Source organism: Eptatretus burgeri, chromosome 13 (assembly GCF_056783735.1).
Source record: "Eptatretus burgeri isolate ZD-2024b chromosome 13, Ebu_testis_v1, whole genome shotgun sequence".
In the NCBI taxonomy this organism is placed as follows: Eukaryota; Metazoa; Chordata; class Myxini; order Myxiniformes; family Myxinidae; genus Eptatretus; species Eptatretus burgeri.
The window spans coordinates 75009410-75027296 of NC_140973.1; the positions used below are offsets into that span (position 1 = coordinate 75009410).

The 17887-nt window shown below is 43.6% G+C and overlaps 1 protein-coding gene across 2 annotated transcripts in view; it reads right to left on the reverse strand.

Annotated features, from left to right (window-relative positions):
• The window catches only part of LOC147014804 (uncharacterized), a 109184-nt gene that overhangs the window by 43379 nt on the left and 47918 nt on the right, over positions 1-17887 (reverse strand). The window contains exons 10-12 of one of the 2 annotated variants that reach the window (XM_085853087.1): positions 7507-7647; positions 7010-7165; positions 5979-6158 (exon numbers count right to left, since the gene is read on the reverse strand). In XM_085853087.1, the coding sequence (XP_085709213.1) occupies positions 5979-6158; positions 7010-7165; positions 7507-7647 (477 nt within the window). Of the gene's footprint in view, positions 1-5978; positions 6159-7009; positions 7169-7506; positions 7648-17887 lie in introns of both variants that reach the window. The other variant, XM_085853086.1, reaches the window with a different exon arrangement.

Consider the following 17887-nt stretch of genomic DNA (forward strand, 5'->3'; position numbering starts at 1 on the left):
CCTAACCCCCCCACCAAGTTTCGTCGAAATCTGTCAAGGAGTTTTTCCGTAATACAAAAAATTTAACATTTTCACGCTCACGCTGACGCTGACGCTCACGCCGAGGGTATCACTATAGCTCTCTGTTCTTCGAACAGGCGAGCTAAAAATGACAAAACAGAATTTGCAATTAATCAGTGATATAGACATGCTTTTAATCATAGAGAAGGCTAAAAGAGGAGGAATATCTCAAGTATGTTCCAAGAGATATGCTAAAGCAAATAACAAATATCTTCCTGATTATAATAAGAATGAGGACAACTCTTACCTGATGTATTATGATGCGAACAATTTGTATGGGTGGGCTTTGTCTCAATCTTTACCTAATGGAAAACTTCATGGGTTAAAGAAAAACATTATGAAAAAGTTTTACAAGACATTGTTGTCTCCTCTCAAAAAGAATTGGATGAAGCTGAAGTTGGATATTATTTTGAGGTTGATTTAAAATATCCAGAAGAACTTCATCACAAACATAAAGACCTACCTTATGCCCCTGACAAAGAAAGTCCAAGAAAAGAATGGTTAAGTGATTACCAACAGTCATTTAATATAAAAGGTAAATCTCCAGAAAAACTACTTACTACATTACATGATAAAGAAAGTTATGTTTTGCATCAAAGGAACTTGAGACAATATTTATCTGCTGGGTTGAGAGTGAGGAAAATTTATAGGATTTTGAAATTTAAACAGTCATTGGTTAAAGAAGTAGATTGATTTTAATACAAAAAGGAGAAGAGAAGCAAAAACAGATTTTGAGAAGGACTTTTATAAATGAATGAATAATGCTGTATTTGGAAAAACTATGGAAAATGTTTGGAATCGACAAACATAAGACTTGCTACATCTTGGAAACAGGCTTCAAAGTTAATTAATAGACCAAGTTTTGAGCGAGCGGAGGTGTTTTCAGAGAACTTTTGTGCTATTTATTTGAAAAAAGAGAGTATTGAAATGGATGAACCTATTTATATAGGAACATCAATTCTTGACTTGTCAAAGTCAGTCATGTATGACTATTACTATAATAATTTAAAATCAAAGTATAAGGATAATGTGTCATTGTTATATATGGATACAGATAGTTTTATATTAGAAATTAAGACAAGTGATTTATATGATTGATAATATATATATATATATATATATATATATATATATATATATATATATATATATATATATATATATATATATATATATATATATATATATATATATATATATATATATATATATATATCAGGTTTTGTCAGGTCAGGTTCGATCTGTGACCTGCTACAGGTACCATGTAAACCTGTACTAACCTGTTCCATGGTCGGGTTGTCGGCGACTAAACCGTCTCCCCCACCAGGTTTTCTGGTGAGGAGGGTGTTTGGATATGGACACCCAGCAGGATTAAAAACAAAACCTGTCAAAGGGCGGAGGAGCTCCTTGTGAGCCAACGGCCATCCATATCTAGTGCCCAACTGTGTCTGCGGACGTCCTCCTGCAGTTGGGTCACTTCTTATTAGGAGGTTGGTGGCAGGATTTGCACTCCGGCCACCGTAAAACCCTTCATTCCGCAAAACGCAAAAACGCAAAAAAATCTGAAAACCCACTCCGTGGGAGTACCTCCTGTGCAGCTTCCCTTCGCAGGGCAGCTCACCGGATGACGGGATTGGGGCAAAGCCTTCGGGACCCCCAATCTTTGATAGGAGGGAAACCACGGGGTAACATCCCTGGGTCAGATTGCGGGAGAGTGTGTCGGAGTGGTGCTGAGGTGTCGTCCACCAGACGGCGGTCTCCTTGGGTTAACCTGAGGCGGTCCCTTCGGGTGGGTGCCTGGAATGTCCTATCCCTAAGAGAGGATGATCACCTGTCTCTGTTATCATCTGAGCTCAAGCGTTTGGACATCGGGATTGCAGCTCTCTCTCTGAGGTTCGGAGACCGGATTGCGGCGAGATAATGGTGGGTGGTTACACCTACTATTGGTCTGGTCGCTCTGATGGTTACCATACCCAAGGAGTTGCTGTAGCTGTGTCCAATAAGCTGACCCCAATGATAATTGAGGTAACACCGGTCAACGAGCGTATTATGAGATTAAGGATTCGTCACTCCTTAGGTGTCATTTCCATGGTCTCTGTTTATGCTCCGAACTGAGGCGAGTGATCTCACCGTGAAGGATGCATTCTACGCCACACTCGAGTCTGTGGTTGATCAGTGCCCCAGACGAGATACACTTCTAGTCTTGGGGGATTTCAATGCATCGACAGGAACTGATAGGGACGGTTATGAGGTGTGTGTTGGTCCCCATGGGTCAGGAACTATGAACCAGAATAGCACTAAGTTCCTTGACTTTGCAAGAAGTCATGGACTTAGGGTGGCTGGTTCATGGTTTCAGCGCCCACAAGCTCATCGCTGGACTTGGTATTCCAATGCTGGCGGTGTGGCAAAGGAGATTGACCATGTCCTCATTGACGGTCGTTGGAGGATGATCCAGAACTGCAGGGTCTACCGGAGTGCTCAGTTCCTCAATACTGACCACAGGCTTGTTGTAGCAACTCTAAAGCTGCACCTTAAATCCTGGAGAATGGTACCATCCCAGCCGAGGCTGGATGTTGCCAAGCTCAGGGATGAGAGAGTAGCTGAGGAGTTTGCGAACAGGCTGAGTGGACACTTGGGGGGTCTGGGTGCTTTGGGGGGTCCTGAAGAGTTGTGGACAGCCTTCAAGACCACTGTCCTTGATGTTGCCGGTGGATGCCTTGGAGCTCACCGAAGGGCAAAGAAGAATTTTGTCTCTCAAGGGACACTGGATACCATTGACCAGAGTCGCAGGGCCAGGCTGAATGGCAGAGCTGAGCTGTTCAGGGAGCTGAGGCGTAAAACTGTACGTGCACTGAGCGTGGACAAGGAGGCCTATGTGCGAGGAATCTGTGAGGGGGTAGAGCATCACCTGTGGATAGGTGATTCTCGTCCCACTTACAGGGGAATTCGCGCATTACGTTCATCCAAGCCCATCCCTCGGAGCACTACAGTTCGAGCAGAGAGTGGTAGGCTCTTGACAGAGGAGTCTGAAGTGAAGGCCCGCTGGGCCGGTTACTTTGGGCGGTTGTACCAGGCTGATCCCCCAACTGTCGAGTTGGACGTCAAGGGTGTTACAATCCCTGTTGCTGACCCTCGAATCAACTGTGGTCCACCTACGCTTGTGGAAACACGGGCTGCGGTGAACCAGTTGAAACGGGGCAAAGCTCCAGGGATTTGTGGCATCCATGCCGAACTTCTCAAGGCTGGTGGAAATGCTGCACTCGTGTCGTTGCATGCAGTTTTGTGCTCTGCCTGGAACACAGGCATCATCCCAACTGACTGGAAGAGGGGCCTTGTTGTCCCTCTCTGGAAAGGGAAGGGTGATCGCCAAGACTGCAACAACTACCGAGGGTTGACGCTGCTCTCAGTGCCGGGCAAGGTCTTTGCTCAGATAATTCTCGATAGGGTTCGCCACCATCTGCTTGAGCACCAGCGTCCAGAGCAGTCAGGCTTTACACCAAAGAGGTCAACGATTGACCGTATCCTTGCACTTCGTGTCCTCACCGAACGCAGACGAGAGTTTCGGCAGGGGCTGCTTGCAGCCTATGTTGATCTCTGTAAAGCGTTCGATTCAGTGAATCGGGATGTCCTCTGGAGGATTCTTGGTCTTCGTGGGGTGCCACCAAAACTGATCGATCTGATGTCTGAACTCTACTCTGGTACTGAGAGTGCTGTGAAGTGTGGTGGTACCATCTCTGACCTATTTCCAGTTGTTACTGGAGTTCGTCAGGGATGTGTACTTGCCCCCACACTTTTCAGCACTTGTATGGACTGGATTCTAGGGAGGATGTCGGAGAGATCAAGTTGCGGTGCGTCATTTGGGAATGTCAAGATCTCGGACCTTGACTTTGCAGATGATGCAGTCATCTTTGCGGAGACTTTAGACATCCTCTTGGGGGCCCTCGAGGTGCTGAATGAGGAGTCGGAGCCGTTGGGATTACGGGTTTCTTGGGTCAAAACTAAGATCCAGGCTTTCGGTGACATCTTGGATGCTGCTGTCCTGTCTGTGTCTGTTTGTGGTGAGGATGTTGAGGTCGTGGAGAGATTCACTTACCTTGGCAGTGATGTTCATGTCTCTGCTGGCTGCGAGTCAGAAGTCAATAGACGTCTGGGTCGGGCCTGGGGAGTCATGGATTCACTGGATCATGGGGTGTGGCGCTGCCGGTACCTGTGCGGGAGGACGAAAGTCCGAGTCTTCAGGTCCTTGGTACTTCCAGTCTTGCTCTATGGGTGCGAGACTTGGACTCTGACCAAGGATCTGAGACGGAGACTTAATTCCTTTGGTACCAGGTCTCTTCGGAGAATCCTTGGCTATCGCTGGTCGGATTTTGTGTCCAACGAGCGGTTGCTGAGAGAGACTCGGATGAGATTTGTTACCTGCATAGTCCGTGAGCATCAGTTGCGGCTGTATGGACATGTGGCTCGTTTTCCTGACTCTGATCCTGCTCACCAGATTCTCTCAGCGAGGGAGTCTCATGAGTGGAGGAGGCCAGTGGGTCGACCACGTGCCTCATGGTTGCAACAGGTTGACCATCATCTCAAGGAGATGGGGATGGGCCTGGCATCTGCCTGGAGGATGGCCAGACGGAGGCCCCTGGAGTACCGGCGGAAAGTGGACGCAGCGACGTGCTGTTCTGGCACATGCTCCCATACCTGACCTGATATATATGATACAAGTAATTATAAGTCAGGTGATGTGTTGTTTTCATCAAAGAATAAAATGGAAAGTTTGAAGATGAATTGGGTAGGAAGGTCATGAGTGAATTTATAGCATTGAGATCAAAGTCTTATGCTTTTACGTATATTGATAATAATAACTTTGAAAGGTGTGATAAGAAGCTGAAGGGAATAAAGAAAAATGTAATCAAGGAAACAATAAACTTTAAACATTATTACAACTGTTTAACCCTAAAGAAGGAAGAGTACAGAAAACTAAATACAATAAGCAGTTATAAACATAAATTATATACAGAAGAGATAAATAAGAAAGCATGAGGAGCTTTTGATGATAAAAGATATATTTTAGAGAATGGAATCAATAGTCTCCCTTATAGTTATAAGTATGTGTTAAGATATTGGGTTGGGAATTTTAACACGCTACCACCATCTTTTTACTGATTTATAAATGATAGAACCAAGCAATAACCAAACCAAAGAGTGGAGATGTAATCAGCCTTGGTATTGAAATGGGAAACAAAGAATGTGAGAAATATCAAATAAGTCTTATTGAAGAAATAACCGGGGTAAAAGTAGATAAAACAAATAAGTGGATAAATTTAATTACAAACAAGTTTGAGAATGGAAAGAAAAAAATTAATATCCTTGAATGGACTGAAAACTTTTATGGTTATCAATTGAACAATGGAAAAACAATTTACTACAATCTCAAAATGATATATGGTTCAGGAGGTGGTCAAATAAGAACATTAAGAGAAGTTTATAATTTCATTTCTGCACAACAAAGATACTTAAACCAAGAACCAAGTTCCAAGTTATTCTTTGTGAATATACTCAATGGAAATGAATGTTCGAAGAAAATTAAGTTATTCCCTGAAGTAGAACATGGGCAAATATTCATTGGTTCGCTCTTTGAGTGGAATGAAAATATGAAAGGGAAGAAGTGCTTTAATCAATAAGTCTCAATCTTTCATAATCTCAATTTTACATTTGCTTGTATGGGAGGCAAGGGGATACGTGGGGAGAAAATGAGTCTCCTATTTTGGGCTTTTGGGGCTTGGATCAGAAAGTTTTTCCCTTCCCCTCCATTCATTTGAATCGGCATCCCAGAAACCCCATTTATCATCTACTGAGGCGATTGAAAAAGAAAATCATTTCAATATTCTTGCTTTGCCATTCTTTGTAATATGAAACGGTAATACCTTCAGGGCCATGTAACGGGGCAGTCTCTTGTAGACCGTCTGCACCACCATGGTACATGAAATCTGGAAGTGGCAGTTCCTCATCACCATCTGGCAGGAAGTGAGGTTCAAAGAAGTCCCTTCTTTCAGTGGATCGAGATCCACCAGCTCGAGGGAGGTTGCATAGTTGGGCATAGTCCTCTGTGCAGGTTTTAAAAATCAATGCATAAAAAACAATGGGTCAGCATTGCAAGCACGACATCCACGATACACGATACACAGAGAGGAGGTCTTTGGAAACTTTGGGCAAAGCTCAATCATGACGATATATCTAATTGATTTTGAGGTCATACTAAAAGCTTTTGGGAAGATCACAATAAGATAGTAATGGAGAGAAACTTTTTAAGCATTAAGCTGCGTTTAATAAACCTAGATGTAGTCAACATTAACCTTGGGAACGTGTTGGTGTCCTGGAAATTATTTTTCACCTTGTCTGAAACTAGTTTAAATCTCTAAGCATAAACTGGTGACCATTTAGATCACCTCAAGCTATGGGGCCTGTTTTAGCCCATCTAGATGATAACCACTGCTGAGAACTCATGCATGGACAACAAGAGAGTGCAAGCCAAACAGTATCCTGGGCAGTAAACCCCCACCCATCCATGACACAGACCAACTACTCTCCAGGTCCGATCGTGTTCATCTTGCACGCCTCTTCTGTGGACACCACTCACAGCTCTTACACTACAAACACAGACTCGACACCACTGACGATACCTGCAACCTCATACACAACAAAACACATTATGGAAGACTGCCTGGTCCTTGCTCCACTTAGACAAGAGCACCACATCATATAAGTGAGGGATCTCTGAATCGCTCCTGGGAGATCAATCAGCTATCTCCGTGCCGCAGACCTGTTCGAAGAGAACTGACCGGGTCAACAACAACAACAAAGGGCAACAGTTCTCAGTGGTTATTCTCACCTTCACCTCCCCTTTTTTGGCACAACATGTGAGTGAAAAGTGTGAGGATTGTTTGAAAAACTCCACCTGATGACTGCAGAGGACACAAGGCACACTCCATCCCCCATGCCTGGCCAAAAAGGCAGCAGCACTCTGTGTAGGTGGTCTGCCGCTGTACCAGCTCGCTACACATTAACTGCACGTCTATGTTCCAGCACACGTCCAAGTGTACGGATATATCATCTTCTGGAAAGATAGTATAACCAGAAATCCACAACTACAATAACCAAATGAAAATGGACCAGTGTGTGTGTGTGTGTGTGTGTGTGTGTGTGTGTGTGTGTGTGTGTGTGTGTGTGTGTGTGTGTGTGTGTGTGTGTGTGTGTGTGTGTGTGTGTGTGTGTGTGTGTCATTGTTATTAATTACATCCATTGGAAATGTTTGTACTCGCTCTCGATGTAAGTATCATATATGGTTAAATGTGCAACCTATAACCGCAATTATATCCTCACATGCACTTGCAAGGCCTGTGTGTAAAATAGGCATGCATATAATGTTGTTGCAGCTCTTTTGATGGCACACACCAGCAGGTTCTGAGCCATTCAAGCAGGCCTGTCCACTGGGATCCAGTACTTGAGGTGGGTGACAGAAACAGCTGTAGGATCCAGGTGTGTTTACGCACTCGCCACCCATGCAGCGCCCTTCATCCGTACACTCGTCCACATCTGTGCAATGGGTGGAATTGGTTAGGTTGTCAATAGCTACAATGGTGTAAACATAGCTCATGATTCGTAGGAAGGCCCATTAACACATTAACACAAAATCTAACTCTCAGAAAACAACAACTTTCTGGGTTTTTATCCCCCACCGTGTGGCGGAAGGGGGATATTGTTGTCACCGGGGTCGTCCGTCAGTCCGGCTGGCTGGGCGTCAACATTTTCGCTGTGAGTGCGATAACGCATAAACTGTTCGCCATATCGATTTGAAATTTGGGTCACACATGTGCCACCTGAAAAGGAAGAACCCTATTGATTTTGGGCATGGCTGGATCCAAGATGGCCGACTGGGGCGGTCCGTCCGTTCGGCTGGCTGGCTGGGCGTCAACATTTATAGCTGTGAGTGCGATAACTCATAAAGTGTTTGCCATATCGATTTGAAATTTGGGTCACACATGTGCCACCTGAAAAGGAAGAACCCTATTGATTTTGGGCGTGGCCGGATCCAAGATGGCCGACTGGGGCAGCCATCTTGAAAAAAATGTTTTTTGTAATAAATGGAAAAACGCTTATCTGATTTCAATTATTTTTTTATTTTAATTCAATTAGATTGAGGCTTATGATAGAGCAATGTTATGGTAAAAAGGTAATGAACTGGCAGTGGGCCACAGTTGCACTCAACACGCAGGATAATGAATGAACAGTAAAAGGAGGGGTTGGAATTCTAAACCTGCAAGCAAGAGTGTTAGATTAGCTGGAATTATGCAAGGTTGATGGTGGTAGAAAATATCACAGGTAGGGATGTGAAATGGGGAATCTTGGGTTGAACCAGAAAGGGTTTACTGTAAGAACACACACATCCTGGAGTTGTGGAAGGTCAGAAGGGCTGAGAGAGAAAAGCGAGCTAAACCAGAGGAGAGGTGGGTAAATAATAAACAGGCCACTGACCTGCCTGAGACATGAGAGCGACAGACCTTGTGCTTTGGCCTCATCATAGATTTTAATAATGTTGAGAGTGTTACATTCCACACAATCCAGGAGAGGGGGAGTGAGAGGGGACCCCAGAACTTAGGGTAGAGCAGTACTCGCATTGAGCTATGGACAAAGGTATCATAGACTGTGAGTAGTTATGATTTTTCAAGGAAACCTCTTGAACGACATCTGATGCCCAGTCATTGACAAGCATAGGAGGCCAGCTTTTATATAGATCGGTGGCCCAGTTGGGGTTAAGACTGATACTGATGCCGAGAAGTTAAAGAGACTTACCTATTCCAGTGGCTGACTATGAAAATAGGTGGGTTCATTTTATAGACAGCGGAGAACCACCCCTCTCAATAATTCCTCTATCAGTTGGTAATGAACAACAAGGAGTTTGAGGTTCTCTACATGTGGTGTATTGGCATGAATGAATCCATTAATTAATTCCCCCAGTAGTAAAGCATATGATGACGAGATACAACTGATTATGGATGCAGTGGGCTCACTCAGTACCATCCACAAGTTCAGGTGAGAGTACAGAAAATAATACAATCAATATGAGCCCGCAACGATGACCGGCTCAATGCCTGAAAATGGCGCTTTCTTTCCTGATGCAGATTTTTTAAAAGGGCGGGATTTTATGACATGAACAGATATGGCACTAATTCCGAAAAATGAAATAAAATAAGAAAGGTGTTAATACACCGTCTCTCTCACTACCCTACTAAAATATTGCTGTCCCAGTAATATGACACATTTTGTACACAATATGACACACATAAGTAAAAAAAAAAAAAACCTTCAATACATGGCCTCAAACGAGCCGTCACCTGATTGAACAATAGTTGAGTTTGAGCAATGTTAGACAATACTTGGGAGTCTGTACCCAGATTCAATGTGACTCTTGATGTATAGTTGAGCAAGATAAGTTAAATGGGTTTGAATGTTGACCAACCGTTGTCCGTTGACTCCTCCTAAGTGTCTGATTAGGCTCAAATAATCCATCTCCGACTAAAACAGGTTCATCCACAATTAGTTCCTGCTCCCTCTACTTTGCATGAACCGCTGGTCTCATCTGCATTTCCATCTGTCATTAACCTCGGAGGTTGTACAACGTTCCTCAGCATTAACACCCTGGAGGAATCATCTTCCACCTTGACAACAGGACCTTTATCTTCAGGCTGTATTACAGGCTCTACTCTATGGTTATTCGCTGGAGCGATATCAGGAACGAATGTCTTACAATCCAGCAAATCCAAGCAATGTATTGTTCTTGTTTCCTCAGATCCATCCAATGACTCAACAACTTACAAGTTGCTTCCTTTCCTTTCCACCACCTTATGTGGTTCTGAACGCCAATGGTCTTCAATCTCATGTCGACTGGGAACACAGTTCCTGAGGAAGACCCGAACACCAACTTCAAATGGATAGTCTCCAGTCTCCTTATTGTACCTGCTTTGGCGTTTCAGAGCCTCTCTTGCAAGCCTTTCGCTGGCCATCTGGAAAGCACTTTGGAGTCGTTCATGATGTTCTGTAACCCATTCTCTTTGTGGTGACTTTGCAGGCTTAGACGCTTCTTCCAGCATAGCATCAATTGGAAGGGTTGGTTCTCGACCGAAGAATAGGTAGTACGGTGCATATCCAGACGTTGCATGCGGTATGCAGTTGTAGGCATATACGTAGAGTAGAATGGACATGCCTGACATTTCCTCTGGCGGCACGAGTAACTCATGGCGGCCATCTTGGAATATTTAATCGCTACTGTGATTTCATTGATTGAACATGTTTTGCATTGAAGATCCGAGCTGTTTTCTATCCAAAAACATCCAATTTGAGGATCATGGCACAGATATAAACCCAAAGTCGCATTGTGTATCACTCTTGATATCAGATGTGTGACTCGTGGAGTATTTGTGCCGCATTTCACTCGCTATCATTCATGAAATACTTCCACATGAATACTCCACTCGTGGCCCATCAGATGTCAACAGTTCTCCACAATGCTCGTTACATTCTCTCCATTTACTTTGACGAGAAAGCCATCAAACTGCTAATTAAATAATAGATCCGAGCAGCTCTGATGGTCAGCTTCAAAATGATTGGCCAGGTAATAAGGGTGGAGAGGCGAAAATGCTGAGATGTTAATGGACTGATGGACATCGCCACCCGTTTTGCAATGGCTCTTTTAACCTTATAATATATTGTTATGGATCCGGGGTCTGGGTTTATCACGAGGTAGCTCCTCGGACATTCGCCCAACCTCAGATCCTGAGTTCGCTGGCCACAGATAACTCTGCAGTCTGACAAGTTACCAGGCAACCATGGCCTCTGATTAGAACCATTTCTCTCTCTTTTATAACTTTTTAAAATAACTTTCTTTAATGAAGATCCCAAATAGGAACAGCAACAAACTCATAAACAAAGCCAAATCACAACAGCAGCCTTTTTATCTCACAGTGTGTTGAAAAGTAAATAAATAAAGTATTAACAAATCTATTATACAAGTTAAAGCTTGTGTCTGTCTGTGTATCGTGGCTGCTTTCGATGCTGCTTTTGCTTTTCTAGCCTGGGTTTGAATCCCGACCCAGCTATAAACTGTCATCCCGGTGTTTTACTGACTGGGTGATTCATCAATGTCCCTCCGATGGACGTTAAACTGGGCGTCCCATCATCGACATTATTTAGTGGACGTTAAAGATCCCATGGTGTCCTTCGCAAAGAGTCGGCAAGCTATTGCCAACACCCTGGGAAAATTACAAATTCCTGTCCTAACCTTAGTCGAACGTCATGCCTGACCAGCCAGATCGTTAACGACGAGCCAAACATCACCTGGCCAACCCTGCAAGTACGGGGACTTCAAACAAAGCATAACGTGATCTTTCACTGTCCATGACTCTTCAATCATGTAAAGATAAGGAGGTGAGGGTAAGCCGACGAGGGTCCGTCAACGGACCCCGGGTCCTGGGGTAGTGACCCCTCTGACCCCACCTCTCATCGGCCCTGATACCACCCACCATCAGTCCCAATCAAGTGGCGTATGACCACTCTCCCACAAAACCTACATTTGTGAAGTGCTGCAGAGAACTGTCCTTCCGGCAGGTTCTCCCATCTCAGCCAAGGAACTCTTAAGTTCTGTCAGAATGGTCATTGGGTTCGTGGTCACTGACCTGACCAAGGTCCTTCTTGCCCATTTGCACATTTGGTCAGATGGCCAGCTCTAGAAGAGTCTGGGTAGTTCCATATTCTTTCAATTTCCTAATGATGGAGCTCACTATGTTCTTGGGAACTTTCAACACCCTTCCCCAGATCTATGCCTCCTCACAGTTCTATCTCTGAGTTCTACGGACAGTTCTTTGGACTTCATGGGAGAATTTCTGGTCTAACATGCACTGTCAACTGTGGGATCTTATGTAGAAAGGTGTGTTTCTTTCGAAATCATGTCCAATCAATTGAATTGGCCACAGGTGGACTCCAATCAAGTTGTAGAGACATCTCAAGGATGATCAAAGGAAATTGGATGCACCTGAGCTCAATTCGGCGTGTTATAGCAAAGGGGTTGAACACTTATTGACGCAAGATATTTCAGATTTTCATTTTTAATTCATTTGTAAACATTTCTGAAAAGAAAATTCCACTTTGTCATTCTGGGCTATTTTGTGCAGATCAGTGACATAAAAATCTCAATTTAGTCCATTTTAAATTCAGGCTGTAACACAACAAAATGTGAAAAAGTCAAAGGGTGCTAATACTTTCTGAAGGCAATGTACATTTCTATGGTTATAGACATACAGGATCTATGGCAACAGGATCGGCCACTTTCGCTTGGACGCTGGAGGCAAGGGAGACAGAAGGTTATGCAATGTTCTGTTGAACCTCTCACACTGTCCATTCTGTTCTGGATGGAAATGTCCGGTTTTTGTCTTGACAATCCCGTAAATGGCACAAAGTTCTTGAATTCCCTCTACCTCAAAATTCCTTCCTTGGTCACTGTGTAACCATTTAGGAACACCATACCTGCCAAACCACTCTTTGACTAGTGTGTGTGCTGCGGTTTTTGCTGTTTGGTCCCTCGTACCAACTGCCTGAGTAAATTTGGTAAATACATCATTTAGGATCGGCACATTTTCAAGGTTGTACTTTCCCTTCTCTAACAGAGTGGAGTGCACTGCAATAATTTCTAGTGGTCTCTTAGCAACCAATGACCCCATGAAAGTGTGGAGATTATTGCTGGCCCTGCCCGACATACATCGACTACACCTGGAACAGTATTGAGTCACATCTGTTGACGAGCAAAGCGAATGTCCATTCGGGCCTTTGATGTCCCATCTCACCATGGACAGCTATAAGAACTTTAGGTATCAGAGCTGCTGGCAAAAGCACCTGTTTAAATGCCTCTCCATGTCTACAAATTATCCGGTAGAGTTCACCATTTTCTTCAATGATCCTGTCCCATGACTTAACAAATTTGCGAGGGCCTTTACTCTCCTTGATCAGTAATCTCCTTTGATGGGAATCTCCATCGATCCTTAAATATGGCTGATGTCTGGATCGTTCCTTTGAAGGTCGCGAAGATCTGTTAAAGGAAGACGAGGTAACTTAACTTTGACGACACCACAGGTTCAGGAGATATTCTATGACGTCTTTGCTTGAGTTTCCTCAGGCCAAACTTCCTCTACGAGATCGGAGATTTTGATTGGCACCTCCTTTGGAAGAGAGGAAGATTATTTCCACCCATCACTGGTGACTGTTGTCCCTTCGAGTCTATGAGTCTCTACGGACCTCTGGTAGTTTGTACATGTTGTTCTTGTGTTTGAGTCTGATCAGTAACTGCTGAAATCTATATGTCCGGGTTCTTCCTGACATCTTTGTTCTTTGTTCCGTTCACAAATTTTTATCTATTTATTTTTTATTTAAATAATTCTCATTATTCATTCTAGTTCTTGTTTTTTCTTCTCGTTCATCTCTTTTACTCTCTATTCCTCTCTTTCCTTATCTATCTCTCTAAAGTGAAGTGAATTCTTGCAGAAATATTTCTGTAAGGCTCACTTGGCTGAACCTGGATGGGTTTGAGGCTAGGGGAGTAGCGGCTGAAACCCGAATCCTAACCAGGTTCCTCCTGATGACGCTATCTTTGCTCGTCACTTCTTCAGGTTCCTTCTTGGTCTTCCGTTTCATTTGGTGTGTGCATGACCTTCCACAAAGAAAGTCTGCATTTCTGTTAGTTTTTCCAGATCGATGCCTAATTTTCAAGTCAAACTGAGTAATTTGCCAACCGTCCAACCCATCTCATCACAGTTGCACCCAATTTTGCTGTGGTTTGAATGTAACACAGTGGATCATTCTCAGTGAACCCTGTATGCATTTGGCATCAATCAACATCTCTATATTTATCTGAAACTGCCAACTTCAAGGCTAACAGTTCAAGTTTCATGCTATTATAGTTTTCCATGTTACGTTCATTCGGTCTGAGAGATCTATTGGCGCAATTGATTACATGTCCGTTTTCCTGGCCCAATAATGGATGAAACCTTCAATGTCACAGTTGAGATTGAGGTCGTCTCTCTGGACATATGTTGAGCATTTGATACATTCTGGCACCAAACCTTGATCTCCAAACACTCTCCTTATGGCATCCAAGGCTACCTCCTCTCATGGATCACTGACTGCCTCCACTCCCAAATTCAGCATGTAGCTCTTAACAGGATCCTTTTATCTCCTCTCCTTGTCAAGGCTGGAGTGCCCCAAGGCAGTATCTTCGGCCCAGTCTTGGTCCTCATCTTCATTAATAATCTTTCTAATTCCCTGGAAAATCCTACCTATATCTTTGCTGATGATTTCACCCTCTGCCAGATCATTTCTCATCCATCAGACAGACAGACAGCAGCCTCTCTCTTCCCTGCAGACCCTGATAGAATCAGGAGCTGGTCCAACACTTCGATTATGTCTTTCAACCTGGACAAATACCACACATTCACCCTGTCTCTCCGAACGGAGCGTCTCACAAAACCTTCCATCTGCTTCCTAAACAAACCACTTGAAGAGGTTAAGTCACTTAAACTTTTGGGCCTCACCAACTGCCATGATCTTTCTTGGACAGACTATATTTTGAACACGACCTCCAAAGCTAGCTGTCGACTGGGCATCCTCTGTCATGCAAAGTCTTTCTTTGTCCAATCTGAACTTTTGAAAACATACAAGGCCTTCATTCACAGCCTGATGGAGTACCACTCTCCCCTTTGGGATGGTACCCTTGCCCTTCTTGATGCCATGGAAAACAAGGTCCTCAAAATCATTATGATCTCCCACTAAAAAAACGATTGTCGAGGCCTGTTACTTTTGCATCGCGGATGGGTTTGCGGCTTCTCTGTATTCTACCACCTCCTTTTTGGTCTTGCACCCTCTGCTTTGTCTGGACTCTGTCCCTCCCAGGTTTCTGCAGGGCACACACAGTCTGCCAGTAACTCTTTTCTTGTTAAACTCCCAAAATCCAGCCTCACTGCTCACCTCCACTCATTTGTTCCTCTTTCCTGTCACCTGTGGAACCAACTTCCCCTGTCTGTTCAGTCCCATTCTTCCCTCCAGGACTTCAAAACATCTGTTAACCACTACCTCAGGTCATTCCCCATCCATACTCATGATCTCTTCCTCCCACAAATGACCATACCCCAAAGCATTCCCCTTTTCCATGTTATTGTGATTTCCTCCCTCTCCTCCACCTCCTTTCATTTCTGAGTTGCCGGTTGGTTTGTTCCTTATTTGTTTCATCCTCTCCTTCCCCTTCCTCTTCTTGCTGTGTTTCATTCAACTTGTGTGCAGCTTATTCACCACCATGCGTCCTCATCTCCATTTTGCTGATGCCCTTGCCTCACACCTTGCCCTTCTTTATCCTCTTAATCTCACTCTCACTTCTACTCTGCTGTTGGTGTTTCCTCCTCTCCATTTTGTTCCCTTTCATTCTTCGACGAGCCTCAATCATGTATATGGTCCGAGTCTCCAACCACGACCAGGGTTCGTCCTCCTCTTTGTGCCATGATGAAACATGGCATGGCAGTCCAAGGGGCCGGAATTTTTTTTCTTTAAACCAGCAACGAGTACAACGACCAGTTTTCAAGTCATTCCATCAAGCAGTTCATGTGTACTGAAGTTAAACTCACAAACACAAAACAAACCCACAAACAGATGATAATGTACAGTATACAGCACAATATTTGTTTTTGGGGGGATTTTGTCTTGGGTTTTTTATTTTTGTGAGTTACTTCAATAATCTAAACTCTTGTCATGGTCTGTTGTTCTTCCTCTCTTCTTATTGATCTTTCCAGCCATATTCTTTCTGATCACTTCTTGGATGGAGACAATTAAGATATATACCTCCATCACCAACAGGATGGTTTCAGTGCCCATGTTTTCAAATCCTGCTCTGTTGCTCTTCTGGCCTTCTACTTTGGAAGCCTCTAATCTGCCTGGAAGTCAGCAAACATCACTCCTGTCGACAAACACGATGTAATAACAGATCTATCTCAACTACAAGCCAGTAAGCTTACTTCCAGTTCCAAGCAAAGTTGTGGAATCCATCATTGCTGCCGATGTCGTCTTTACTCTTTTCGAAGATCATAAGTTTTAATTCCGTCCTGGTCACTAAACAATGGAGATGCTGCTGTGACACTCTCAGAAATGCTTCGAGGTTCTCAACCTCAAACAAGAGGGCAGAACCATCTCCTTGGAGATATCTCAGGCATTTGACAGTCTGGCGGCCTGCTTTGCTTGCTAAGCTATGCATCAGTGGCACACACAACTGCCTTCACTCCTGAATTTCTGACTGCCTATACGGCTCCACACTTGTGCAGTCAGTACGTTACTTTCCATGGAACACTCTTCTTTCTGTTCCCAGTGGAGAGTGAAGTGCCCTAAGGTAGTGTGTGGGGCACAATCTTGTTATTCCTCTCCTGAATGACCTTATTGATCCTTTGGAAAACCTTCGCTTCCTTTTACAGATGACTCGACAGGGTCGTGCAATATTCCATCCCACCGATAAGCAGAAACTAGCTGCATCATTCACTGCTGATCTGGAAATGATTTGATGTTTACTGATAAATACAACATGCCCCTTTCAAATTCAAAATCATTGGTCTCTCCAACCTATCTCTTTCACTTCGAGAGGGGGTCTCTCTGTCTTATATCACCTCATTTCTGGTCTCGCACTCTCTGCCCTTTCCATGCTCTGCCCCCCTCCCCACCCCTGCATGGCATACACGACACACTTTGCCCTTCTGGTAAAACTCCAAATTCCAGACTCACTGCTCACCTCCACTCATTCGTTCCTCTATTTTTTTTTTTTTACTGTCTGTGGATCCATCTTGTTCACCCACTGTGTCATTCCCTCTCTTTCATTCTTTCCCATACCCATTATCCATCCAATCAGAAGAGAATACCCTGGGGGAGGGGGGATGGGGGGGCTGCACCCCTTCCCTCACAATTATTGTTGGGAGTAAAAAACAGAAGCAAATCATGACAAAATCCACCAAAAAGCAAATACAGGTAATACAGGTACTCCTCGCTATACGCACTCCCAGTTAATGCATTTTGGCTGTGATGGGTGTTTTTTCCACCAACGTGTCTAAAGGGGTAGCGTATGTTCTGAAATGGGTAGGTTGCCATGAAACGGGTTTATTTTTCATCTTCACACCGTCCTTCCTGCTTCGTTTCCAATCTGCATGCGCTGTACTTCGGATGTCATCATAACCGAGGGGTATCAAGTCACATTAATCGTGATTACTTTTCGTAAAACTCGTTTACTTTTCTTCTTTTGTGAGTATTCATTTATTTATACATTTAGTGATGTTCTCCATTGATTTGCTGAGTTATTTTGGATTTAGTTAGGTTAGGGTTGGTTGAGTAAGGTGTCCAAACATCAACCCATCAGGAATGCGTCTTCCATTTAAAACACTCTGTCTAAAGGAAAATAATTTTTGCGATACACACAATTTCCGTGGAGGTGTAACACATCTAGTTTGTAAAGCGAGGAGTGCCAGTACTGTATTTATCATCTGTTTGTGGGTTTGTTTCGTGTTAGTGAGTTTGTTTAGCTTCAGTACACATGATTAACTTCCTGATGGAATGATTGAAAACTGGTCTTTGTCCTCGTTTGCCAATATACTGTATGTATATATATATATATATATATATATATATATATATATATATATATATATATATACATACATATATATATATATATACATAAATATATATATATATATATATATATACATAC